At 31.9% G+C, this 27,221-nt stretch overlaps 2 protein-coding genes and 1 pseudogene across 2 annotated transcripts; all 3 read left to right on the top strand.

Moving 5' to 3' along the window:
- The first annotated feature begins 15,071 nt into the window (after positions 1–15,071).
- Positions 15,072–16,039, top strand: LOC106341589 (40S ribosomal protein S25-3-like). The gene is made up of 3 exons (XM_013780319.1): positions 15,072–15,120; positions 15,370–15,519; positions 15,835–16,039. The coding sequence occupies exons 1-3, from the start codon at positions 15,088–15,090 to the stop codon at positions 15,946–15,948; spliced, it is 297 nt and encodes a 98-aa protein (XP_013635773.1). The 5' UTR covers positions 15,072–15,087; the 3' UTR covers positions 15,949–16,039.
- Positions 16,040–20,064: 4,025 nt separating this feature from the next.
- LOC106339068 lies at positions 20,065–21,129 on the top strand (annotated as a pseudogene).
- Positions 21,130–24,312: 3,183 nt separating this feature from the next.
- LOC106340604 (transcription factor MYB28-like) lies at positions 24,313–26,486 on the top strand. Its single transcript, XM_013779455.1, has 3 exons — positions 24,313–24,677; positions 24,932–25,751; positions 26,004–26,486. The coding sequence occupies exons 1-3, from the start codon at positions 24,390–24,392 to the stop codon at positions 26,297–26,299; spliced, it is 1,404 nt and encodes a 467-aa protein (XP_013634909.1). The 5' UTR covers positions 24,313–24,389; the 3' UTR covers positions 26,300–26,486.
- The last annotated feature ends 735 nt before the right edge of the window (positions 26,487–27,221 follow it).

Below are 27,221 nucleotides of genomic sequence, written 5' to 3'. Positions count from 1 at the left end.
GATTCGGGTTCGGTTCGGATTTTTGCGGGTTCGGTTCGGGTTCGGATAACCCATTTAAATTATTTAAAAAAATTTTAAATTCATTATATACTTTAAATTTCTCAAATTCTATAAACAAAACAATATATTACATATAAATTTGAATAACATATGTCAAAGTACCTAAAATTAACATATAAATTGGTTTGGTTTGAATATTTAGATTGATAATCAATAAATATTTTAAGTATTGTTGGTATTTTGAATATACTTTAACTATTTTAGACATGTACTTTTGACTATATGTATATATTTATAAGTATTTTGGACGGCTTAATAATATCTTATATATTTTGATGTTCTTAATATATATTAGATCTAAAAATAATTAACATATATAGGTATATAAATCAATTTTCGGATATAATCGGGTACCCGAAATACTTCGGTTCGGATTGGGTTCGGTTTCGGTTCTCTAAATACCAAAATTTTGAGCCCATTCGGATATTTAATCAATTTCGGTTCGGGTTCGATACTATTTTTTCGGATTGGGTTCGGTTCGGTTTTTCGGATCTGAGTTTTTTTGCCAGCCCTAGTCCCTCTGTATACAAAAATTGATGTTTTAAAATTGTTCACACATATGAAAAAAAAATTAATATTTACTTTTTAATTACTTTTGATTTCACTTTTAATTAGTTTAAAGTTTTATCTCATTCTCAATAAAATTCAACCAATAATTTTTTAAAATTTTTTTATGATGCTTTTTTTTAAATAAAGAAAAATGCATTAATTAAATCTATAAAATCAGTCTTTTGTATACAAAAGAATAAACTAATTAAAACATCAATCATTTGTATACGGAGATAATATACTTTTGACATTTTAGTAAAACAAATGCAATTATTATATACGAAAAATCGACAACCCATTTGGTAACTGATACTCAATGCCTACTTTGTGATTCCTAGTTTTTTTCTCAAAACGAAATAAATTCAAAATTAGGTTAAGATTTGGGGATAATTTGAAAAATACTCTACTTATAGTTTAAAATTTGAATAATATGCTTATATTTTTAAGTTTTGAAAAGTACACTTTCGGAAATATGATAAGACATTTTTATCCAAATTTAAATAAAAAAATTATGTATTCTAATTACTACTAAATTACAAATTCAAAATTACTATTATTATTGTTTATGTTTATGCTAATACAATTTTCCTGATTTCATGTATCCTCGTAGATCTTTGCAGTAGCGAGAGAAAAAAAATCTATCACAGCAACATCAAAGTATGTGAATTTTTGAATTAGTGGATTTATGTGCTTACTTCATTATGTCAATTTCAGAGGAAATGTATCCCAATTGTTTATGTATGATGATCTCAGTAATCTGGTCTAAATTTCCCAGGTCTAAAGTGTGTGTGTTGAGCTTTCAAAACATGTTTTGGGAACTTACTTTGGTGTCTGTGGGATACAGAATTTGAATGTAGAAGATCTATCACTCATATGACACATCGAACAATATACAAAGATTATCGTACTGTATAAAGGATACTACTTTTGATGTTTTCTGAATCAAAAGAAAAGCAACAGGCTATATAGAAAGCTTATTCAGGTCTTCTTTTGAAAGATGTAATAATAATCTTAACATGATAAGAAATCATATGATGAAACTACTGCAGCCGTAGATGTTGGCTATACAAAGAGCCGATGTCTACGAGATTAGATGACGAGAATAAACAAAATCAAATTACACCTAAGAATATTGGTAACAAAATAACACAAACATATAAGCCCTACAAAAATGGAGAACTAGAGGAAGAAGAAGATGATGCAAATAAATGGAGGCCCAGAGAGGAATGAGGAAATAGAGAAAATGGAAAAACGTCAACTTTTTAGTTTTTTCATCAAAATAATTGTAAGATATTCAGTTCAAAATTGTTTTTGTAAAATATCGTATAATAAGATATTATACACAGATTTAGGAGTATTATTTAAAAACAAAAAAACAATCTGTAAAATAAATATATATATATATATATATATATCTAGATTGGGTAATTTAGTCATTTAACTTAGATAAAAGTCTAGTTTTCAAACTAGATAAATGAAATTATAGTTTTCAAAATAAAATCTCAAGTAAATGTATTTATCCAAATTTTCCCTAAGATTTGCTCTAATGTTACCTTTTATTTTTAACTTCTTATTTATTGCTAACAATACTTATAAAAATTAAAATTGTAGTCACTTATTTTGAAATTTGAAGTTTTTAAGCAAGATTTAACTTTACTAAAATAATTTTTATTACATTAACAATTGTTCTATGTTTTGTTAAGTTTGTTTGTGTTTTTTCTAATTTCTTATTAGTTATGTATTTCTATTTGCATTGTTTGCTACTTTATTATATGTTTATTTAAGATATATTATTATTTAATTATACTTTTATATTTAAATACTTAAATTGTTATAGTTATATTTTTAAAAGTTTAATCAGTATTAAATTAATATTTTCTGTATAGATTTTTAAGTAATATTTGTTTATATATTTTTTAAGCATAAAAAGTTTTATCATAAATTTAGAGTTTATTATACAAATAAAAAAGGGTACTAACGAAAATAAATTTGTGAATAGTGTTTTCTCAAATATTATGTAATACTAGTAATATCCTTATTTTTTTCTTAATATAATGTACCATTAGAGAGAATCCTTTTTTTTTTCATTTTTGATGATTTTTCTTATTTTGATACACATTGGAGATCCTCTCTTATCCCTTATACGACTTGTAATCGCAAAATAAAATATGTTAGTAAATTTTAAATTATAAATATAAGATCTCGATACCTCTTGTCGGGATTGGAGGAGGACTTCTCGGTCTTGCAGGTGTTCTTGAACTCTCAGATCTTTGTGAAAGTCCTAAAGTTAATCGAAGCAATTGTTGAATAAATGTGAATTTTGTTCGATATTCAACATTCTCTTCTCCAATCTATTTCCTTGTCTTTTTTTCTAACCTCTCCTACTGCTTTTGTTTCTAGTGCTTCATTAGCTAATAGTGCTTCGCTATCTAGAACAGTTTTGATTTCTTAATGGAGGCTAAGGGAATCTGTGTTCAGGATTTAGGTTTTTTTTGTGAAGAGTCTTTGAAAATGTGAGTTTAAGTTAATTATTAACAGTTAGTTAGAGAAATTCTCAAGAACTTGGAAAATCCGTGCCAAAGTTTTGAGAATCCCTTGATAAAGATGGCCTAACTCTGTTCTTTAATTTTAATACTATCATTTTCCAAACAATTATCACAGTCCGTCGAGTTATCCGGTGGTGGTGGCGCGTAGGTGTTCGTCGATGGTACTGCTACGGCTTGCTATCCGTGTCTCCTTGGGGCTTCGTGTTGATGTCTTTGGTGTATCTGGTCTCGCACTTGCTTGGCTCGTGCTTCTGGTTACCCATGACGTCCCTTAAAGCAAAGTGGTGACGGTGTTGTGGCCTGCTCCGTCGCTTAGCTCTTCTCAAATAATCGCAGCATCATCGTGTCCGTATATTGAGAGCATTTCACGGCTCTGGTGAGCTTTTGGTGAGATAGTTAGGCTACAGGCAAATGATTTGGCTTTGGTTTTGTCTCTTCGGAGGGTTGTCCATTTTCCGATCCGTCTTCTCTATATGGGTTGCAGTTAGATGGGTGTACACGGTCCAGGTGGATTAATGGAGACGGTAATCTCCAACACAAACCACTGAACAACGGCATGTCGGGCTTTGGCTTCTCCTGTACCGCCGGTGATTTCTTCTTCCGAGCTAAGTTTTGGGGTCAGAGCTTGAATTCTATGCTTTGGTTTGATCTAGGGTGTCAGTTGGAAGCTATAGGAACCGTTGCAATCGGGGTTTGAGGACGCCCTTCTCTCGGTAGCTAGCGGCAACCGACTGGTTTCTCTCAGCTATTTCTCGAGTAGTTTGGTCCGAGGCCGTCTCGTTTTCAAGCCGATTAATCGCTAATGTTGTGTAGTTCTTACTTTTGGTTTTGTTGTTGTTCGTAGCTTGTTTCAGTGCTGTGTTGTTTCTTCCGCTACTAGTCATTTATTGTAATGTTTGTCAAAAACAAAAATTGGTATAATATTTAATATTTTACCAAATTTTTTTTTTATCACAGTTCACAGATAAAGACTCAATAGTGAATGTAACAAAAAACTAATTTGTTATGGTATATGTATTATTATCTAGTTCCTAGATGTCTACGGTATTTATATATCACATTACTAATATTTGCATAATTATGTATCATTTACTCCAGCAACAAAATTAATAACATTCTTAGTATACAACTTTATAAATTTGAAATCAAGCTTTTAACTACATCTCGGTGGTCTAATGCCTTCCATTGGATAATGAAGTGCTTTATTGGTACATGCCAATGATCGGTTCTGGTATGAAATTATTAGCTCCACATGCCCGTCAAATGGCATGAATCCCTAATTTTTACGTAGAACAATTGAACTTGTCTAATGTTGATGGGCCGGTACCTTGAAGATTAATCTATGCCTCGGTTTGGTTTCTTGTGCAATATTTTCAATATGTTCTTAAAGATTATTTTTTTTGGTAGAAATGATTTCACCTTTAAATATAGCAATATTTGGTAAAATATGACATGGCTATGTAAGGGTCCGATTGGTAATGGTTGTAGCTTTAAAAATTACGCTGTAGAAAAATTTTGTAGACTTTTTGTTGTGGCTTTAGATTTTATTGCTTTAGAAATTTATAGAAAGCTCCAAAAAATTGCTCTGGATTTTTGGCTCTATAGAGCACTTGTACAACTGTAAGTTATTTCAAGAACTGTGATTTTGAAATTTTTATTAAAACTTAATTGCTGTGAATTTAGTGATGTAGAAATAAATGAGGTTGTGGACAGCACCTACAACCACTACCGATCACACCTCTAAATATTTAATTGTTGTAGGCGTTGAAAAAGAGTGATTAAGTTTATTTTTAATATTAATACAAACATAATATATGAGTTTTATAAACAGACAAAACAATATCATAATCATAAATAATAACATTATACGTCATAATATCATAAGAGCACATTCTTTAACATTTGTAGGTAACAAGTTCAATTCCTAGGATGATCAACTTTTTTACCCCAATAAAAAGCAATGTCACTAAAATATATGTATGCCTCTTGTTACCAAAAAATAATATATGTATGCCACAGTTGCTACCACATCCCGTGAATAGCCGCTATCAGTCATGTTTGTCATTGTTGTATTTTCTTCCCATGAATATTTCAATCTTTTCTTTCCCCTTTTCTTCGATACTAGTCTTCCCTTTTTTGACTAAAAAAAACAGTCTTCCCTTTAAAACACAACACATGTTAATAATGTATCTGTTGCTAAAAAAAAGTTAATAATTATTTTTATTTATTGTAGAGGTTTCTTTCTTTCCAATCAGTGTTCCTTTTAACACAAAAGAAATAGTCAAAAGAAACTTTATCGGTGTTATCATATCTTTCGTATTATATTGGCTAAAATATCTTACATATAATTGTTTCTCAGTAGATTTTTGGCTTCAAATGTCTACCCTAGATAGAGATAAAGTTAATAATTTATCTTTGGCTCCGAATGGTAACCAACCAGTCTGCACTGCACCGTCGTCAGTAGTAACAAAAATCTCTACATATATCTGTACATTTTTATTACTATTTGAACCGTATCGCACTTATCCCGCAGTTGTCCCACACGTTATCATTCGGAGTCTTTATTTGTTGCAGAGGTTTCTTTCTAATCAGTGTTCCTTTTAAACACAAAGGAAATCATCAAAAGGAACTTTATCGGTGTTATCATATCTTTCATATCATATTGACTAAAATATATTTCATCTGATTTTTTCTTAGTAGATTATTGGATTAAAATGTCTACCTTAGACGGAGAACAGATTCTAATCATCTCCTAAATAGATTCGAATAATGGTTTTAAACCTTCATATTTCTTGATGAACAGATTAATATTCAAAGACTATATGTAAATATTTTCTACAAGTTATGAAATATCAAACTTAATATAGGAAAGTAAAACAATATCCGATTTGATTTTAATTATAGCTAGGTGATAATCCGCGTCCTGCACGGAGTGAGTGACCAAAAGAGATTATTACTTTTAATCTATAGATATTAAAAAATTTAAAATTTATAGTCACAAATATTAGATCTAATGATACATATTGAAAAAGGTTGTGTAATTGGTTAGGTGTAAATGAGGTATATTTATGGAAAATATATACAAAAGTATGCAAAGACGTAAAAAAAATTATTATGAATTTAAGATAAAACAAAACATAGAAAATAGAATTATTGCTTTCATAATAAAAATTATGATTATAATATTAAAAGAAACATAGGTAATAGAAAAATAAAATACGAAAGAAACAAATTATAAGGAAACAAACTAAAAAACTGATAAAACCAAATTAAGAAGGAACCCGGTGTAGGGTTAATGCCATGAAAGCAAATCGCCATAATTATAGATAATATTGACTATTTAATATTACATAATTTGCGCTCCAATGCATAATTAAAACTTATCTTAATTTTGAAAACATAATCAAAATTCCCTTTTATATGACCAAATTGACGAAAATCAATAAAAATCAGATTATGAATTGATTCAAAATTTTGAATTCATAATCTAACTTCCTTATAATCAAGTATATTCAATGTATTTTTTTTTTAAATACAGCATCAATTGGGCACTATAGTTACGGACGCAATATAATCTTAAATTACCATACTAACTCATTACATTGAATGAAAACTCAGTTTTGTATTCATAATGATCACGAATATGATGTCAAAAAAAAAAAGATCACGAATATAAGGGAATAGGGGATTTGAATTTTTTTTTTAAATAGCAAATGCTAAAACTTGGGGGAATTGAACCCCTTTTACCAAGTAAAATAACAAATAAGGATAGTCAAACAAAATTTCATTTCGAATATATTAATTGCTAATCATTTCGTATAATAGTTTTTAACTCAAACTCTTTGTTTGTTAGATCCAACAATATTATAAACCATATAATATATGATATGTCCCGCCAAATCTTGGATTAATTTTAAAATATAATATACATGTGATCTTCCATTACTATGTATACATATATATACATGCTCCACCTATCCACTGTTTGATTTAATAAAATATATATAATTGTTTCTCGCAAACCATATAAGTCATCTGAATAATATTAGTGAAAAAATACATATTAATTTTGCTGGAAACTCCAACGGTCCAATGGTTTGACTAAAAGTTTATTAATGGTTCTACACCGGTAGATCCATGTTTCAATTACCGGAGAAAGCGATTTATAAAACAATTATGCAGGGTACATAGGAAATGCTTACAAGGGATCTTCAACATGGTGTAAATAAACTCGGTCAGGTGTGATTTTTGTATGACGGCTCAGATGATGCAGTTAGGTGTAGATCTTTATAAAGCAGGTAGTGTTGTCGGTTGTCGGATCGTCTATGTAACATTTCTCGTAATTGTAATATCATAATAAATCAGCGTTAAAAAAAAAACTTTCATTAAACTTTAACAAAAGAATAAACTTTCATTAACAACCACGTATATTTACGGTTAGATTGCTGAGTCGATTTAACATCATATACACATACTTTAAGCAAACGAAGAACAATATACATATATACCAAGACCCACCGTAAGTGAAGCCAAATATCTAATAAACCAAGAACAATATACATATTACCCGCACGAAACCGGTTTCGTTCTTAATAATAATTAAACCTTCACGTGGTCTTTTGATCTGTTATTTAATAATTAGGAAGCATATAGTATATTATGTCAAACAATAATTTAATGACCAATGTCAATATATGTAATTAGTTTAATAAATAAAAGGTTTTTGAATATAGAATATGAAAGAGATTGTGGTGCTGCCGCGTAGAAAATGACAATTTTGATAATAACACAGGTCAAAGTTAGTTCTCGATAATGTTCCTAAAATAATAAAAAGAGGATGTTACTTGTACCTACACCTAGCTACAAACATAATATATATTTTGGATTTTACTAGTTTGTAACATGTATTTGAGTTAGTTTGACTAAAAAAATAGTAGTTCGTTGTAAAAAAATTATATATTTGAGTTTCTTATGAAGTCAAAATATGTGTTTTGGAGTTTTCTCGAGTCAAAGTATGTGGTTTGGAGTCTTTGGAGTTTTCTTTGGTGTTTTTAGTGTTTTACAGGTTTATGTCTACTTGGAACAAAAATGTAGAACTAGATATAAAAAGAAAAGTGAAATTCAGAATTGTGCAGATACGTCAGAGGTTTAACAACGGATAGAGGACATTACACTAATGGATGAAGCTCAAATTTTGACTCAAGATTGAGAATTGAGTTATATTTCCAGTGTCGCCGGTTTCAGGTCAATCCATCGGTTATATCAAAAGTTATGCATAGTTTACTGTACAATTGCCTTTATGACGGTTCAATACATTAATTTTTTTTTTCCTTATTTTCGGTTTGGTTTTAAATAAAATTTTCCATGACGTTTCTTTGACATATATCTATTAATTTTGAGTCATTGTAGAATATTATTTTTATATTAGACTTTTTGGTTTTAGAGCTTTGGGGAAACGATAGATTATTTCTAAAGCCATGTTATATCTTTTTAATCTAATTATATGCATACTTTATTATTGATTTTTCTTTAGTTATGTATGAGTAGCTTCGTAGTTAGGTTTTAGGGTTTAAGAGAATTGATGAGAATGAATGTGTAAGGTTGTTTGATTAGAGAATCTTCGTTATAGTTATTCACTTGGGTTGTTCTTTATGTTTGAACTTGATTGATCACCTAGTTCATGATCTTACGTTAACTAAATGCATCATGAGTTACAGTAGAATCTCTATAAATTAATACTCGATAAATTAATAATCACTATAAATTAATGAATTTTGTTGGTCTCAATATAGGCTGTTTCAAAATTTGACACAAATCGATAAAATAATAATATTTTAGAAAATTTTATGTAAATATATGGTCCCCTTAAAATTATAAATTAATAATTTATATGTATATATATTTTATATGAGTAAGAGAACCTATCATTATATTGTTTGTTTTTTATTCACAAATAAAATAATCTTTATATTTTCTTAAGACGTAATGTATTTTTTATGAGATTTAGTAATATTATATCTAAAACCAAATCTAAGTTATATCCAATATATATTATATACAACAAATAATATAATAAAATTAACATAAATGTAAAATTTCAGAAAATAACAATTAATATCTATACACTAAAATCAAAAAAAAATTCTAGAATAAATATATTTTATAATAATAAATCCAAATAAAGAAATTTTTTAAATTGATATCTCTATAAATTAATAAAATTTTAAATTTCCAACATTATTAATTTATAAAGGTTCTAATGTATTTTGATTGCTTGAAAATATTCACTATGAGAAAAGTTTTCTTAGTCAATGGTAGTTGATGTTATTGCGCTTTGTGAACTTATCAAAACTTGAACTTAATGTATATCTAATCTCTTAGGTTCAATGGGAGTTATTTATATAGGTTGTTAGAAACAGTTATTGGACCCATAGAAGTGGAAAGATTATACAACTGTGTGCTATTACAATTATGAGAAATATTACAGATGATTTTACAACTGATAATTCTACTTGCCGTATGAAGATTCACGCTTGACTGCATCACATAAACCGTCCTATGGGATCAATGCTTGACGGTACTCCTTGCGCCATAGTGCAGATTTCGTATAAGCTTTTTCTCTTTTAATTTGCATAATTTTGTTTTTTTAGGAATTGAAACCCAAACCTCTGGGTATAGAATCATTAATGAACTCTTGGTCAAACTAGTGGACCAAAGAAATTTTCACGTGTTTTGAGTTTTAGAATGATGCTTAATTGATTATTGATCAACTGTCTACCTTTATGATCTAATTTCCTACGATTTCTTATTGCCTAATGCTTTTCGTTTATACTGCATTATTTATATCTGCATATCTACTTTTTGCTTAGCTTAAGTATATTTTCACAGACTTGTTGTGTAATATTGGTCTCTTTGGGTATGATCCCTTATATAGTACTGTGATTTGTTGTACACTTGCAATATGATTAAAATGTTAAAACTCTGAGTTACCGAAACACAATCTCAAAGATAGCCAGATTAAATAATCATTTTGGCTCTTAAAATTTAAGCAATGAATATATAAATTGTTTAGTTCCAAATTATTAATATATTATCTGGTTTTCAAATTTAAATTTTTTAATTTCAGAAATTTTGACCAAGCTTTTTCCCACAAGTTACTATATATATTTTTCAAGAGATCAACCTATAATTAAATTTATTAACAAATGAATTATATATATTTGACCACAATTCTATATATGGGAAATATATAATTAGAAATAAAATGAAAGTAATCATTTTACAGCAATAAGTATTTAATTTTCCATGATGAAATAAAAAACATACTTTAAAATTTAAGGAATTATCTTTTGTTTGAGTCTTTTTTGTTCCGACAAAAATTTGTGGATCTGCCAATAAACAAAAGTAAAAAAGTATTTACGCGATTCTCGTTTATTGGCCTCTGCAATATATGGGTCCGTGACTCGTGACGTCTATAGTCCCAAAGATAAATAAACTAGAGTGTGTGGACACTGGACAATGATAAAACTATAAAAGCACTTTCATAGTCGGTTAAATTTTGAAGTTGCTGCATAGCCAAATACTTTTTTATTTTGCTATATTACGTCTGATATTTTCAAAACATAGAGACCGTCGACATGGTTGTGATGTGGTTGCATATTATGACTATGTGAAGTTCTTGTTTTAAAGGGTTTGTTTTAAACGAAAACTTGTGGGCCTGGTGGTGATTAAATTGAAAGAGAAAGTTTAATACGGTGAAGCTATCAGAGTTTGAGTCCCAGCTACCGGAGAATTAACATTTGGCATCACCAGAAACAGGAGACCGACACGTGGTAACAAATGACTAGTTTGGACCACTTCTGTGGGATCAGGATACACCCCTGTATAATTCAAAAAAAAAAATTCTTGTTTTAACTCTGAGAACGATCTTGTCGAGAGAGGTTGTATATGATCATTCCATGTCTTCTATAATCTCCCAAGACTTAAAACAAACCTGTTAACGGATGAAAGAAAAACAAAGACTGATAATCAAATGGGACCAAACATTACATGTGCTCTCATGTCCATCTCTATATTTAACTTAACTGCAAAACACACTGCTTTGACGACGATCTCCGACGAGCTACGTGTTTCTCTGTAAACTTGAATTTTTTTTTCCACTAATTCTTTGATTCTATATTGGACTATTGAAGTATATGAATTCAATGATAAATTTTACTATTGCATTGAGACATTAGTCGGAATGGCGTATTCACACAAACTCAATCAGTACATGCACAGCCAGACGTGAGTTATGATCAAAGCCGGCCTGAGTTTTAGAAAGCGGCAAGCTACAGAGAAAATTAGGTCGCTTTAATTAAGAAAAATATAAAAGAAGCAACAAAAAAAAGGCATGTTCAAGATTCAAAGTTGTTATCTCTTTTAATAAAAGCCTTTGTGCTAAATATAGAACATATTGAAAATTAAAAGCTTATATTTTATATGATTCCAGGAGTAATTTACATAATATGTGCAACTCTCATTCAAGTTACCAATCTTTCATCCATAAAAAAATGGTTATGCTAGCTTATGCATGACCGGCTTAAACTTTTACTGGACTCATGGAAAAGTTTTTTTAATTCATTATAGATGATTAAACATAAAATTATGGATTTTTGCTAGAAAAAAGAAATTGGACGCCTTTCTGTTGTTAAATTTGTTTGATTTTGAGATGGGCCATGAGCTTTTGCACTGCTGGCTCTCCCTCTCGAGGGGCCCCTGTGTTTATGATAATTAATAAAGAAACATTGGCAACCAAGAGGGGCCAACAAGAACTGAGGTAGTCGTCCAACAAGAGATTGGATAAAATCCTAAATCCTACGAAAAGAATGACCCGTAAGTAAACTATTTGATCAATACATTAATAAAGCATCTTTAACAAGTACTCTTATTTTTGAATGAAGAACCTCTTTTTGTTGCACCAACAATGATATTTAAATCTATTTTGCATCAAAAATATTTATATTTTAGTCTTTAGTATTATTAGTTATTATATCCACTAAATTTTCGAAAATTAAAATATATAATAATTAATAACTACTATAATGTAACTAAAAATAATATAAAACATGTCAAAGATATAAGGAAAACTACTAGATTATAACATCAAGATTAGTCACATAAGTGTGAAACATATATAATTATAACGACTAAAATGAAAATAAATAGTATTTTGAGGAAGTAAATAATGCACATTTAAAAGCTTTCAAATTGAAGACGATATAAAGTTGTTACAATGCAAAAGCTTTAAAAATGAGAGCATCTCAAATAGAGGGTTTTACCCATTGGAGTTCTAAATATGAATATGTGTATATGTATATATTATATATGTGTATGTAGTTGTGGGGTCCACTAAATAGTGTAGAAATCTTACCCAAAGGTTCTAAATATGAATATGTGTATAACTTTGTTTTTAGAACCTTTGGATAGGATTTTTACACTATTTAGTGGATTCCATAACTACATACACATATATAATATATACATAATATATAATATATAAATACACATATATTCATATTTAGAACTCCAATGGGTAGAACCCCTGTTGGAGGTGCTCTGAGATGAGAAAAATTTGTTGGAAATGCTGAAAATCTACTATACGTCTCTGCTTGATAAATCATATTCCTTCTGTTCCAAAATATTGGAAAAAATATATATATTAAGAAAAATATTTTTTTTTCTAGAAAGTATCATTAAAACTATAAATAATTATATTCAACCAATTACAAAATAGATTATTAAATATGATTGGTTACACAGTTTTTAATAAAGTAAAAATTACATAGAAATTAAAAAACAGGGGAGTAGAAAAATAGAGCATTTTTGTAATTTAGATACTCGCATGTCTTCTTTATTCAACATCATTCAAATAGGTGGGAAACACAAACAGTAAACAATAGTATTAAATAAAATATTAAATGCGTCAGTAATTGTTACGTTACGTAATAAATTTTGATAGATTTTATGGATCTGCGATACCTGTAATCAATTAATGTAAAAAGTCTTTTCCAGGTGGAGGAGAAGAACGTTTCAGTGTGAGCGAGCGAGAGAAAATTTCAGAGAGAGAAAGTAGATCTACTTTGGGTCTGGCGTACGGCCGGCGCGTGAGCGAGCGTGCCGTCGCTGGAGCTCTCCGCTCTTCGTTAAGATGCTCTTACTCTGCTTCTCTTTCGCCTGCTATCCCCGACCGCCTTGTCTGAACTCTGGTCCAGCTCCCAACCGTCGTCGTCAACTCGGAGAGTGAACCGAAATCGATGGTGGCTAAGCGGCTGGAGTAACGACGCGGTCGTGTGGAGGGTTTTGGCGTGGTGAAGTAGGCTTGTCAGTTTAAGTTTCGAATCCGGGAGGTGGAGGCTTATCCAGCTCTGTCGCCGCCGGCCTAGTCTCTGGGAGGTGGAGGTTTCTTCAGCTCCGCCATCGCCGGCTTTTGTCTCCGGGGGGTGAAGGCTTTCATAGTCTTGCGTCGCCGGCTTTAGGTGTTTCAATCTTTTAGTGGGGTAAGGGTTTGTTCCCGATTCTGGATCGGGGTGGTTATTGGTTCATGGTTCCTGTGGTTCGCGGCTTTGATCTGTTGGATGAGATCTCGATTTAATCGATGAAGCTCTCCGATGTTAAGGAAAAGCGTGAATGAAGAGAGATGATTCGTGGTTTCAACTCTATGGGGAGGGTGTTTGGGAGGCTCGGGATGAGATCTCCAAGTTGATTCGATGGAAGTTCGACAGTAATACGAGCTTCGATGAAACGAGGGTTTCAGTGGTGTTGCTATAGAAGCGGCGACGGTCAAGTCGAGGCGGACGGGATGAGATGGTGAAGATACGAACACGTGTCCGGCCTCCTTGACGCGTGGGCCTGCAAGCAGGTGTCTGGTTTCTAGCGGTTTGGGCCTCAGGCCTTTTTTGTTTATTTTGTTGCCCTTTGGTGTGGGCTTTATGCTTAGTAGTTTGGGTTTCGGCTTTGTAAACATTGGGCTTCGGCCTGTTTAAATTAAATAAAATATTGACGGAAAAAAAATCAATTAATGTAATAGTAGGGATGGAACATTTCCATCGACGCTATAATGATTTTTTTTTTGCAATCGAGGTTAAGGCTTGAATGTGGACGATGGATTTGGTATTACAAGTGGTGCAAAATTAAAGTACGGAACGGTGACACTGTGTTATGCAGAATTAGAATGCAGTGCGGAATAACTGCGGTTTTAAGTGAAAAGCGGTACGGAATATTGTTTGATTGGTGACAATACATATTTGCGGTATTGAATAATTATTTAATAATAAAATAATAATTATATAGAATATAGAAAATATTACAATAATATAAAAATATATTAACATAATATATATGATTTAAAATAAAAATTTCTTTAAGTGAAATGTGTTTGATAAGTGTGATTTTGATAAAATAAGCAATACATAATAATGTTTGATTGGTGAAAAATATTTTGCGGTTTTGTTAGATAAATATTAAAAACAGTGTGAAATATAAAATTTTATTTCGATTTTTGGTTTCTAGAGATATAAGATTTGTTCGGATAAACAGATGCTCCCTTCCTGTTCTTCGTTCGTCGTCTATCGGCCCAGCGACTGTCTAGATCCTGTAACGGTGTTTGTTTTTAATCATCTTAAATCGTCTTTAATCCCCATCCCACTACGAATCAACCTCTTGCGCCGTTTGTCTGCTAGATCGTGTATAAATATGCTGCGATTTCACTGATGCGCTCTCCACGCTTTTCTAATCTCACACCTTGCTCATTCTCAAATCTTACTCATCATCTTTCTCAATGGCTATGACAAAGGTTTTTTTCGATCTCACGGCTGGGCAGTGCTCATCCGTTGTGGAGGCGAGACTTCTTCGATTCTGGCAGGCTAAGAACGTTAAGCGTGGTGGAGAGCTGATGTGGATGGATCTGCTCATGGTAGATTTCAACGTGAGTAATTCATTCTATCACAGTCGTTATAATTTTTTTTTAATATATATATATATATATATATGGATTTTCACTTTGTTCTTTGTTCTTTGTTATTTGTGAGCCGTATCGTGATTATTAGTGTTGATTTGGTTTGGCGTTGATCCTTTTGTTTAGTATAGGTTTTGTCTTCCTGTTAAAAGATATAATTACTGATCCGTTTGAATTCTCATCTATATTATAACTGATAGATTCTTAACTGTGTTTCAGTCGACCATGATGCAAGTCACGATCAGTGCCGGCCGTCTTCCACAGTTCCGGGACAGGCTCCATGCCGGAACAATGTTTTCTGTGTCCGGTTTTGATGTCTCTAGGTGCTTCAAACTCATTACTCCTTCCATCCTCTCCAATCATCTTCGGGTAATTGAAAAGTTTCCAACTTTTCACTAAACAAGGTCGAGTTAGTTATTGGGATCCCCTCTAAAGTTTCAAACTTTTCTCTGGATAAGCTCTTTGTAGTGTCTTTGGTTCTTGATTTTGATGGATTTAGATAAGTTATCAGTGTCTTTGCACGAGTTTGTTAATTGGGTGTGCTTGGGAATCTTAAAAGTCACGAACTTTCTATCTTGCTTGTGGCTAAATGATCGGATTCATATGATTTTGAGCACATATGTTGTATTGGATTCTGTCATTGTTTAAGAGGTAGTGACCTGATCATATTTGTGTGTTGTGCAGATCAATGGTTCACTTGCTAGGAAGGCCATTAGAGATTTGATGGCTAAAGGAACCATCAGGATGGTCTCAATGCACTCAAGCCAGCAGATTTACACTAGGGCTACCCACAACTAAGTTTATTTTCACTGTGTTTCCTCTCTCTCTCTTTTTTGCCACATGTACTTTTCTCAAGTCTTTGACTCGATGTTTAGACGTTGTTGATCTTTCCCCCTTCAATCAATATTTTCAATAGTGGAGTTTATTTGTTTTGTTTTCTCCCAAGAAAGATTTATTGGTTACATAACTGGAATGTGATAAGTTTATTGCCTAGGTAGGTAGTCACCCAATAAGTTTTATGATACAAATCTGATATACCTACATAACTGATAAAATAATGAGACCAACGATCCTAAGATGATGGTGATTTTGTCTTTTCCTACCTTAATCCCGAGTGTTCCAGACCATGAGAGAGTCTGTCTTTCTAAGACCATGCGGGTTTAAACCGCTCAGAGCCTTCCCCATCAGGGCCATAGCTGCTATACTCGGATACTGTTTCTTCTCCATCTCTTTTTGGTTCTCTGGCACGAAGCTACCATCTTCCCCTTCGGATTGATCCGTTGACACATCTTTCTTCTTGCACCATCTCTGGATCCATGGATGCTGAAGCGTAATGTCTTCACCTCCCTTGATTTGTGGAGTGTCAGGTTCTTGATTCCTTGGTTGGAGATTGTTGATACCAGACTTCAAGATTTCAAGGAATAAGTTGTTGTTGTTGTTGTTCCCTTCTTCCTCAAACTTCAACAGGCTCTTGGTTTCATCATGTCCGCTGGAATCAAAGGAGTTTCTCTTCAGACGCTTGACCCATCAATACATATACAAAAATATAAACAGTTATTACTTGTGTTCAGAGTTCCGTATTTTAAAATCAAACGATATATCAGACTCGCAAACATGCCTCAAAAGAACAAATTTAAAAAATATAAAACATTAAAACGAACAGTGTTTATTAAATGATATATCATAGTAGCATACATGCCTCACAAGAACAAATGTAAAAAAGATTAAAAAAATTAAATATAAAATGTTTAATACCATTACCTATAATATAAGCTTTTATTAAGTTTATATAGTGTCTGTTTTACGAATCTGATTAAAATAATGTGGCTTGAAACCTTTAAGAGTATAAAAATAACTCACAAGTATAAATTATTAATAACAACATTTATCAATAGGCTCAGAAAGATAACAGCGGGTTGAGCGGCACGGGACAAGCGGTTCAACTGCGGTGCGATTCTAACAGTTATAAAAACGTATAAATATATGGTATATGTAAAGATTTTTGTTACTATTAGCGGTGCGTGCGGGGCGAATTAAAATATTCGAAGCCATATTTTATCAGTGCGGAATTTCGTGAAACACTACGTGGAGAGTGCGTTTTTGCAAAATGGTGAACAAACAAAAAAAAGTTGGTTTGTTTTTACAAGTGTGTTTTTTACATAGATACGTCTCGCTTTAGCATATTTGTGTGAATGACAACTTTGACCTGAGCCGAAAAGCCAAATCTGATCCGAATTGTTATTCAAAATTATCTTGACGAGACTTAAGAGCTTGATACGTTAGAGCTTGGGTACAATTTTAACTAAACGAAAATCCAAAATATGATCCGAAAATTTCCAAAAATAGTTAAATATGTTAATGTTCTTATATATGCTAAAGTAATTTAGATGTTTTGGAGTATTTTAAAGATTATTAGTTTTATTTGTTATTTAGAATATCTTTAAGTTAGTTTGGGTAGTTTAACTAGTTTTTAATTATATTTATGAATAATTTTATATTTTGAGTATATTTGTCATTTTCTTTATTTAAAAAAAACTATTCATGGACGATTTCAGACATTGGTTATAATCTGATCTTAACAAAATCCGGAAGAAACCAAATCAAACCCAATAGGATTTTTGAGAATATTACCAAAACCCAAAAATCTGAATCAACCGAACCGAATTCGACAGGCCCCTGAACACACATGCCTAGTTCTGTCGTTTCATATTAACTATTATTATAGATTTTAATGCAAATTATATCATTAATTTATCTTATTACCAAAATCCAAAAATCTGAATCAACTGAACCGAATTCGACAGGCCCTCTGAACACCCATGCCTAGTTCCGTCATTTCATATTAACTATTATTATAGCGTAATTTTTTTGTTACAAAATATGTATTATTTTAAGATTTTAATACAAACTATATCATTAGTTTATCTTTTTATCCTTACATAAATTAAGAAAAATAAAACAACATAATTCTACTTCTTTCGTTTCATTAAAGATTTTCGCTCCGACAATTTTCACACAAATTAAAAACTGATTGAAATATATTTATGTTTTTATTAATTACACATATAACTAATATTATTTGTGATAAATAAAAATATTAATAAAATTAATACATTTTGTTATTAATATTGAAATTAAAATAAATTTAAATTTAAATTCTAAAATGACGTTTTTTATATAACAAAAAATGTTAAAATGAGACTTTTTATAAATAAAAAAAGCAAGATTGAACCTATAACTCTTTTTTAATTTGTGTGAAAAATCTAGAATGATATATAATCTAAAATGGAATGAGTATTATATTCTTGGCAACGCTTATCTAGATTTTTCACTAGATCGAATTCAGATCTTCCGTACATTTAGTCTTACGATGGTATGCTGGTTTAATAGTTTTAAGGCATAATTGGTTTTTCCGTTACCACCCACAAACGCAGCTTTTGAGTTTGGTAGCAGTTATTGGCGTTTTGTAACAATCACAGAGAACGCTATAAATTGCGTTAATCCTCTTTAAGCTTCTAAATTACAAAAAAAATTTTCTCAAAAAAACTATATAAATATAAAAATATATATTGTATTCTAATTTATCTTATAAAGTTTTTAAAAAAATCTATAATTTTTTTTTAAAAAATTAATAATATAATTTTATAAATATAAATTTTATATTTATTATACTAATATGATTTAAAATATTTTTACAATTATTGGAAAATCTAAATATTTTTAATTTATTATTTAATCATCGGTGTATTTGGTAATTAAACAGTCATAAATATCCCGCAAACGCACAAATTTCGAACCGTTGTGCCAGTCATACAAATCTCTTAATAACATTTAAAACCGCAACCACTCGCATCCGCAAACGCTTTCAACCGCACTCGAAACCGATGCGGTTACACCGGTCAGGTTTTTAAACGTTGTACGAATAACGACAAATATAAGATAGTAATTATGTCCACTAGGAATATGAAATACGTCCAATGGACAACCGTGTTATATTACATGCATATATATTTCATTGAAATATAAAAATAAAAATTAGGTTTCATTTTCCAAAAATGGAATTTCACGCCTGAAGAAACTCTCCAGAAAACGATCTCTGATGCTAAAGAATGGATGGTGGCTCAAACCCCTACAATCACTCCCCCTCGAAACCTTTGATCAGAACTGAACCAAACCCTAATCAATCGGGTCTACGCTCTGTGTTCACAGATGCAACATGGAACTTCTCAACGGGTTGTGCATGCTTTTGTTGGATCATTGATGATCTGATTTCGACATCACAACATGCAGCGATTTTGACTTTTGTCTCCTGGCCCTTTAAGGCAGAAATTTTGGTTGTGCTTACAGCCATAAACTTTGCCCTTGATTGCGGAATCAACTCCATCTCAGTGTTTTTTGACTTTCAAGTTCTCATCAACACGATTAACATATATGAGATGAAGCTAGAGATTTTTGGCTTTCTTTGTGATATCGACCTTCTCTAGTTTTCATTTAAGACAATCAAGTTTAGTTTTATTCCAAGATCCGCTAATGTTAGAACCGATTCTGGCTGAACAGGCCTTGTGGGCTTTGAACCAAATTTTTTTTGATTAATGAAAATCGGTTTGCACAAAAAAAAATAGGTTTCGTGGTCATCTAGCCCCATATAAATCCGGTTACTAAAGCCCAAAAACATCAGTTCCATTGATGCTATTATGTATTTTTAGCAAGGCCCATTATATAAAAACGTTAAAAAGAGAAACTTGATTAGAGATTTATTGTTTTGAGTTCTATTAAATCCCCATCCACATACACACAGAGAGCCTAAGCACGACTCTGTTTTACTCATTATCTTACTCTGCTGTCTCTATCAATGGCTCTAATCACACCACTTCACCGCACACCCGCAAACCCATCTCCACTTCTCACGAAACCATGCTATTAAACATCTCTTCCTCTCCAATCTCTCATCGAAATCCTCACTTTCCTCTCCAGTTTCAACACTCCTACATCATATCTCCCTCTATCGATCCAAAACCCATCTCTCAAAATCACACCTTTACCCAAACCTCTCTGCTTTACTGGCCACTTCCTCGCGGCTACTCTCCAAGGGATGTGAGTAAGTTCGCAATAGGGTTTGGTCCGATTCTAGCTAAGTTCGACTTCAAGAACGTTGAGTACTCTCTTATGGCTTTCCCTTTAGGTGGGTTCGTTGGTTTCCCTGATAATGATCTCTACCGACGATGAGAATCTTCTCAAGAATCAGCTGGAATCATCGCCAACGTGATCTTTGCTTACGTTATAATTTTTGTCCAAGTGTTATCAGTTGGTTTGCCTGTGATGGGTTGCTTGCTGGTGACGTAATCATAGCTGTTGACCGCACTAATCTCTCTAAGACAGCCCCTGACGCCTTCTCTAAGGTTGTTGACATTGTTAAAAGAAACCCTAAGAGTGATGTCTTGTTTAGAATCGAAAGATGGAATCAAGATTTCGATATTAGGGTACACCGGATAAGAACTTTGATGTGACAGGGAAGATCGGTGTTCGGTTGTCTCCAAATGTAAGAATCACTAAGGTGAAACCGAGGAACATACCTGAAACGTTTAGGTTCGCGCGAAAGGAGTTCATGGAGCTGTATTCTAATGTCTTGTACGGTCTGAAGCAAACTTTTTTTAACTTCTCTCGCACGGCAAGTCAAGTGTCAGGTCCTTTGGCGATCATTGCAGTGGAGAAGTGGCGAGATCAAACATCGACGGGCTTTACCAGTTTGTAGCGTTGCTGAATGTCAACCTCGCCGTGCTCATTCTCTTGCCGTTGCCTGCTCCTGACGGTGGAACATTGGCGTTGATAGTGTTGGAAACGGTTAGAAAAGGGAGGAAGCTTCCTGTAGAGGTGGAACAAGGGATCATGTCTTCAGGGATCATGCTTGTGGTATTCATTGGATTGTTTCTCATCGTCGAGGACACACTTAGCCTTGATTTTATTAGAGAAAGGTTGTAGTTATGTCTATTTTGCCACAGTAAGTGTGGTTTGATAGTAATGACTTAGTATGAAGATAGAGAGTTTAGACAAAATACAATTTCGTTTCCAATACAAATATGCATGTAATATCTCTACTATGTTATCGACCAATAAAAGATGTTACTTCTACGTATGTTTTAGATGTATTGGTATATGGATACTGGAATTATCATTATTGGTGGATTAATAGGAGGTTATTAGCTTACAGTTAGTTATAATTCCTGGTAAGAGGAAGATGGTAAGTTAAAACTCGACAAACTATAGCGTAAAGTGTCATTTTACGGTTTATACTAGGTGTCTTCCTGCACCATGTGCAATAAATTTTTTTTTAAATCTAACTTATATTTAAAAATAAATTTTATTAAATATTTTACTATTTTCTTACTAATATTTAATATAGATTTCATATATATTAAATCAATTTGTATAAAACTAATAAAAATTATCAAAATTTAGCCTAAACAATATTTATAAAATTTGTAGATATATAAAAAACTAATGATCTTACGATTAGATATTTAAATTTTTTAAATTTTTAAAGCTTCAGTAATACAAATGATATAATTATACAAAAATAATAATATTTCAAAATTTGAAATGTTATATATGAATATATTTATTTTATAGATGATGTATGAGTTATTACCATATTTTAAAAAAAAATTACCAAAAAGAAATATCAATATTAAATGTAATATATGAATTATTAACATATTCTAATAAGTTTGCCAAAAATATAAATCAACATTAAATGAAATTATCCATGTCATATTTTTCCGGAAGCCATGTCATCAATTTCAGTAGTCATCAATTTCAGTAGTCATGTCATATTTGTTTTGTGAAATTGATTGTATAGAGTATATGTGGCAAAATCACTTCGCAAATATAGTCTAGAGGATAGTAAACCAATTAATTATTTAAAGATCTTGTTCCTTCTCTCTATCGACCTAATTTGTTTTCGTTAAAGAGTTTTCATCTCTCTCTCCCAGTCTCCCTCCCTCTGTCTCGAACTGTTTCCTACTTCTGCATTTCTCTTGAGCTTGAGACTTTGCTAAGAAGATAAAACATTAGGTTCTGAAAAAAAGAATATTAAATCCCAATATTGAAGTATATATATATATAATAGTCGAGATATTGACATATTCATGCTTCTATGTAACTCAAAACGATGTGTCTAAAGCTAATAAATTGCGCGCACATATTTTAACTCAATTATTTAAAACTTTACATATCCATATTCATAAGTTGTAGTCAATATATCCCTTTGAAGAAGTCAAATGATGAGTTATGTTGAGTCAATTACCACATCATATAAAACATTTGTCACTGAATCATGTACCATTTGAGCAGCCATCACTAATACATTACTAAAACACCTTCATTACATGAGTAGAATAACATACGAAATGATTTGATAATTGTTTTTAATTTAGAAATACATATTTTATGAAGTTTTCGTTAAAATAGTATGATCTTTTCCAATGAATTTTATATATCGCAAAAAAAAAATTATAGGTAGAAATTTTATCAGAAATAATGTATGTTATTCATTGTAGGTGGCAATAATGTTAATTATTTAGAAATAGTGTTGATGTTAAAATAAATTATTTTTATATAAAAGACACATTCCACAAGTTATATGTTTCACTATAACTACAAGCTTTTGCCAGCTAAAATATACAATAATCACTTTATTTCTAAATAAAAATATTTAAATGAATCAATGCTAATCAGTTTTTTATAACAAAAATAAGTTGTGTAACTCGTGAAATATGTTTATACGACAAAAAAATATTACCAACAATTTATTTAAATTATTTATTACCTTTCTCTTCTCTTCGTTAATAGCTATCAATTGCTTCTAACTCATTTTTAAACATCTCTCTGTCACCACTTAATAGTGCTTTAATGAAAGAATCTGTGAAGAGGAGTGTTCAAAACTTCAAATACAATTTGACACTTTGGGGAATTTTCTCTAAAAAGAAGTATTTGCTTGTAAGACACAAACTCCTGTGATAAAAAATGTGCCCATATGAAAAGTGATCATGCCAACGTAATTTTGCATGAAATATCGCACAAAATCACCTTTGATTCATATCTCTTTCTCTGACCTAAATAAAAATGTAATAATCTATAAATCATTACATTATTTATTTTGGCGTTTGAAAAAAGAATTTAAACAAAGCGAGAAGAAAGATAGAAAATGCGTAGGGGAAAAGAAAATGAGTAAGAGTAGTAGTGCAAGAGAAAACCGCGTCTTTGAAGAGAACGTCCCATTCCATCAGGCATGCAATGCGCGGCCGTGAAAGAAGCTCACTCCTACTCCTCTCCTTTATTTATTTATATAAATCTCAATTTAATTAATTTTTTCTTTAGAACAATCAACTTAATTAATGTTTATAGCTTGGTCATACACTCATACTTAATTCGAGTGTTTGCCTATGTTTCATAAAAAATATTAATGGGTCTAACAAGTCATTTTCCATTAGATTCTCTGTTAACATCAAAATTCAAATACACGGCGCTTTGACTAAGTACCACGGAATACTGTATTGAGAACGACTTATAAACATACAAATAAAGAATAAAAGAGTTGAAATACATTGTAAAATATGAAGTTAAGTCACTAAAAAGTGTTACTCGTTTATGTGTATATATATATTTTATTTTTTTTTGAAAATCATATAGAATTTTTCAGTATTAAATTGAAAAATCTATATCGGATTCGAATCTAAATAAAATCATAAATTTCTAAATCTATTAAGATACATACACAAACAACATCTCTAAAAGTTGATAGATTTTTCTTAAAAAGAAAACATGTGGACTTCTCATAGTTATCACAATATCTTTAATTGGTCCAAATACATAACAATTATATTTTCTTTCTCTCAACGCCTGTAATTTCTTGAATCCTCTCTGTCTTCTCTTGTGGAAAAGACCAAAGAGATAGAAAGAGACAAAAGAACGCATTAATGTTTACATAAAGCACGTAATAACAACAAATTATTACGTAATAATTAATATAAAATTTAATCACTTCCAAATATATACACCAAACACCCCCAAAAAGACAATTCACCCTTTCTTTCTTTCTTTATATATCTAATTTTCATAACACATAAAAATACTTATATATACAAATATACACTCTTACAAACATCGTATACATCAAGTAATAGAGAGAACAAGTCCTCTTTTTCCTCCTTGATCGGAGAGTTCCCGTCTTCCTTCCGAATATGGACGGTGGTGAAGAGACGTCGACGGCGAGAGGGCTGAAGAAAGGTCCATGGACGACGACAGAGGATGCGATCTTGACGGAGTACGTGAGGAAACGCGGTGAAGGTAACTGGAACGCGGTGCAGAAGAACTCAGGCTTGCTCCGGTGTGGGAAAAGCTGCCGTCTACGGTGGGCGAACCATCTCCGGCCAAATCTAAGGACAGGATCCTTTAGTCCTGATGAAGAGAAGATCATCATCGAGCTTCACGCTAAGTTGGGTAACAAATGGGCTCGTATGGCTTCTCAGGTTTATTTTCTCATAAACAATATTTTCTCATTTAAAAAATCACTTATTATTCTCCTTATTTGTTACTTCAATTCTAGAATTACAGAGCTTTAAATTTTTATATGCAATTAAAATTTTCTACTTAAACACATAAACTGCATGTTTCAGTGTGTTTTGAATCTACCGTCTCTTTGGTTTGGCATGATTAATCTTGCATCTCTTCTATTGCTTTTTTTTTTATCCTTTTAGTTGTAAAGGTTTTTTTTCTATTGTAGTTACCTGGAAGAACTGACAACGAAATCAAAAACTATTGGAACACGAGGATAAAGAGAAGACAACGAGCTGGTTTGCCTTTATACCCTCACGAGATTCAGCATCTAGGGATTGGTAATGATGATGAGTTTGAGATTAGATGCTTTCAGTTCCCAAACAAAGACCATCCTAATCACCAAAATATGATTCAATACACTAATTCCTCTAATACTTCACCATCCTCGTCTTCATTCTCTTCATCATCTTCTCAACCTCCAAAAGAGCTGTGTTTAGATCCCTTAATCTCTACTAATCCCGGCCTTAATCAGATCCCCAATATGTTCTCTCCTTACAACAATAGCTTTGAGAATGACAATAACCAGTTTGTTTTCTCTCTTCCTTTTTCCTCATCCTCATCGTCGAATGAGTTATGTAATCCCGACCAACTTCTTGAACTCATGTCAGAGAATTTGGACACAAACGTTATCAGTAAGAAAGACATTGACGCTACGAGTCTTATTAGAGATCATGAGACGATACCGAGTTATTTCTCTTTAGGACTAGACACTACCGTCCTAGAGCTTCCTTCAAACCAAACACCGACTCAGTCGTGCACTTCTAATATTATGCTTGACAATAATGTCCGTCTTGATTCACCTGCGGGGAACAGTGGATTACTTGACGCCCTCTTGGAGGAATCTCGAGCCTTGTCTCGCGGCGGAATCTTCAAGGACGCTAGGGTTTCTTCGAGTGGTCTATGTGAGGATCAAGACAAGAGAGTGAAGATGGATTTTGAGAATCGGTTGATAGATCATCTAAGCTCTTCTCATCAATCATCATTTGGTAAGAAGCGTTATATGAATTCAAACCATTTTCACTTATACATTATTTTTTGGTATAACCATTAATTTATATTTAATAGAAGGCCTAGTAGATATGATTTGATCCAAAAAAAAAGCCAAGTAGATGTCTTTAATCAAAGTGAAACCGAATCTAGTTTGGATCTTCGGTAATATCGAATACATATTTGATTTTTACTAATCATGTATTTCATGTTAATTTGTGTTTAATACATATTAATCTTAAAATGAACAGAATCAAACTCTAATCTTTACGAGAAGCACAATGAGGCAACGATGTTGAAGGCAACAGCGGATGACGACGACGACATGTTGAAGAGCCTTCTCAACAGTTTCCCTTCAACCACTCCGTTACCTGATTGGTACCAGACGACAGAGATCCTAAAGGAGGCCTCACCGAGCGGAATATTGATAGGACACCATCAGGGTAATAACAGGGTGGAGCCACACAAGCCACCACCTTCTTCCAATGTAGATCCTATGGCCTCCTTAGGGTCATCCTACTGGAGAAACATACCTAGAATCTGCTAGTATGAAGCCTCCCCATGAGCAGAAATATTTATTCAGTATTGGAAAAAAGAAACAAAAAGAGCTATTGTGAGCTTAATTATCTCTGGTTGTGATAAATCTTCTTTATGTTTTTTATTCTGTTTGGGATGTGCTAAGAACTCTATGTTAACATGTTTTCAAGAGACCAAAAAAAAAAGCAAATGAGAAATTCAAATGAAATGAGCTCAGTTTTTTTTCTTAAATTAATGTCATACTGAATCTATTTTATACAAGGATGGCACACACAAATCAAGTTTGTAGCTGAACAAGATTTGTTTACAAGAACAATAACTACACCACCATGTGGTGACTAAATAATCACTACAAGAAAACATAACCTTAACAAGGGCGGTTTTCCTCGTTATTTCGTCGTAAAAGAGGCTTTACGACGAAATAGCGAGGAAAACCGCCCTTTGCTCGTTACTCGTCCGTCGTAACACATATTTCCTCGCTAATTCGTCGTAACTTAGCGAGGAATATATTTCGTCGTAAAGACGAAGTAGGGCGATTCGTCGTAAAGACCACGTCAATATTCCACGCAAGGACGTCGCTACAATTCCTCGTAAATACCTCGAAATGAGTTCCTCGTAACCTACACGTAAATACCTTGAAAGAGTTTCCTCGCAAAATACACGTAACAAACACGAAACGATTTCCTCGTAAAATACTCGTAAACTTTTCCTCGCATATGTTTCCTCGTAAAATAGTCGTTAACTGTTTCTCGTCATTTCCTCGTAAGGTTTCCACGTAAAGAGGTCGTACATTAGCTACGAATTTACTTCATTTTTATTATTTTTACAGAATTTAAAAATATAATTAAAAAATAATTAAAATTATTTAATTTAATAATAAATTAAAATTTAAAATAAAAATAAATCAATATGAAAATATTTTATATATAAAT

The sequence above is a fragment of the Brassica oleracea genome, chromosome C4 (genome assembly GCF_000695525.1).
Source record: "Brassica oleracea var. oleracea cultivar TO1000 chromosome C4, BOL, whole genome shotgun sequence".
Taxonomy (NCBI): Eukaryota; Viridiplantae; Streptophyta; class Magnoliopsida; order Brassicales; family Brassicaceae; genus Brassica; species Brassica oleracea.
The sequence above is the reverse complement of the archived record's forward strand: the minus strand, read 5'-3'. Positions and strand labels throughout refer to the sequence as shown.

Coding starts and splice junctions, on each gene's coding strand:
- LOC106341589 (XM_013780319.1), top strand. CDS start 15,088: ATGTGGATGGATCTGCTCATGGTAGATTTCAAC. Junction 15,121..15,369: donor TGCTCATGGTAGATTTCAAC/GTGAGTAATTCA, acceptor ACTGTGTTTCAG/TCGACCATGATGCAAGTCAC. Junction 15,520..15,834: donor TCCTCTCCAATCATCTTCGG/GTAATTGAAAAG, acceptor TGTGTTGTGCAG/ATCAATGGTTCACTTGCTAG.
- LOC106340604 (XM_013779455.1), top strand. CDS start 24,390: ATGGACGGTGGTGAAGAGACGTCGACGGCGAGAGGGCTGAAGAAAGGT. Junction 24,678..24,931: donor GGGCTCGTATGGCTTCTCAG/GTTTATTTTCTC, acceptor TTTCTATTGTAG/TTACCTGGAAGAACTGACAA. Junction 25,752..26,003: donor TTCTCATCAATCATCATTTG/GTAAGAAGCGTT, acceptor TAAAATGAACAG/AATCAAACTCTAATCTTTAC.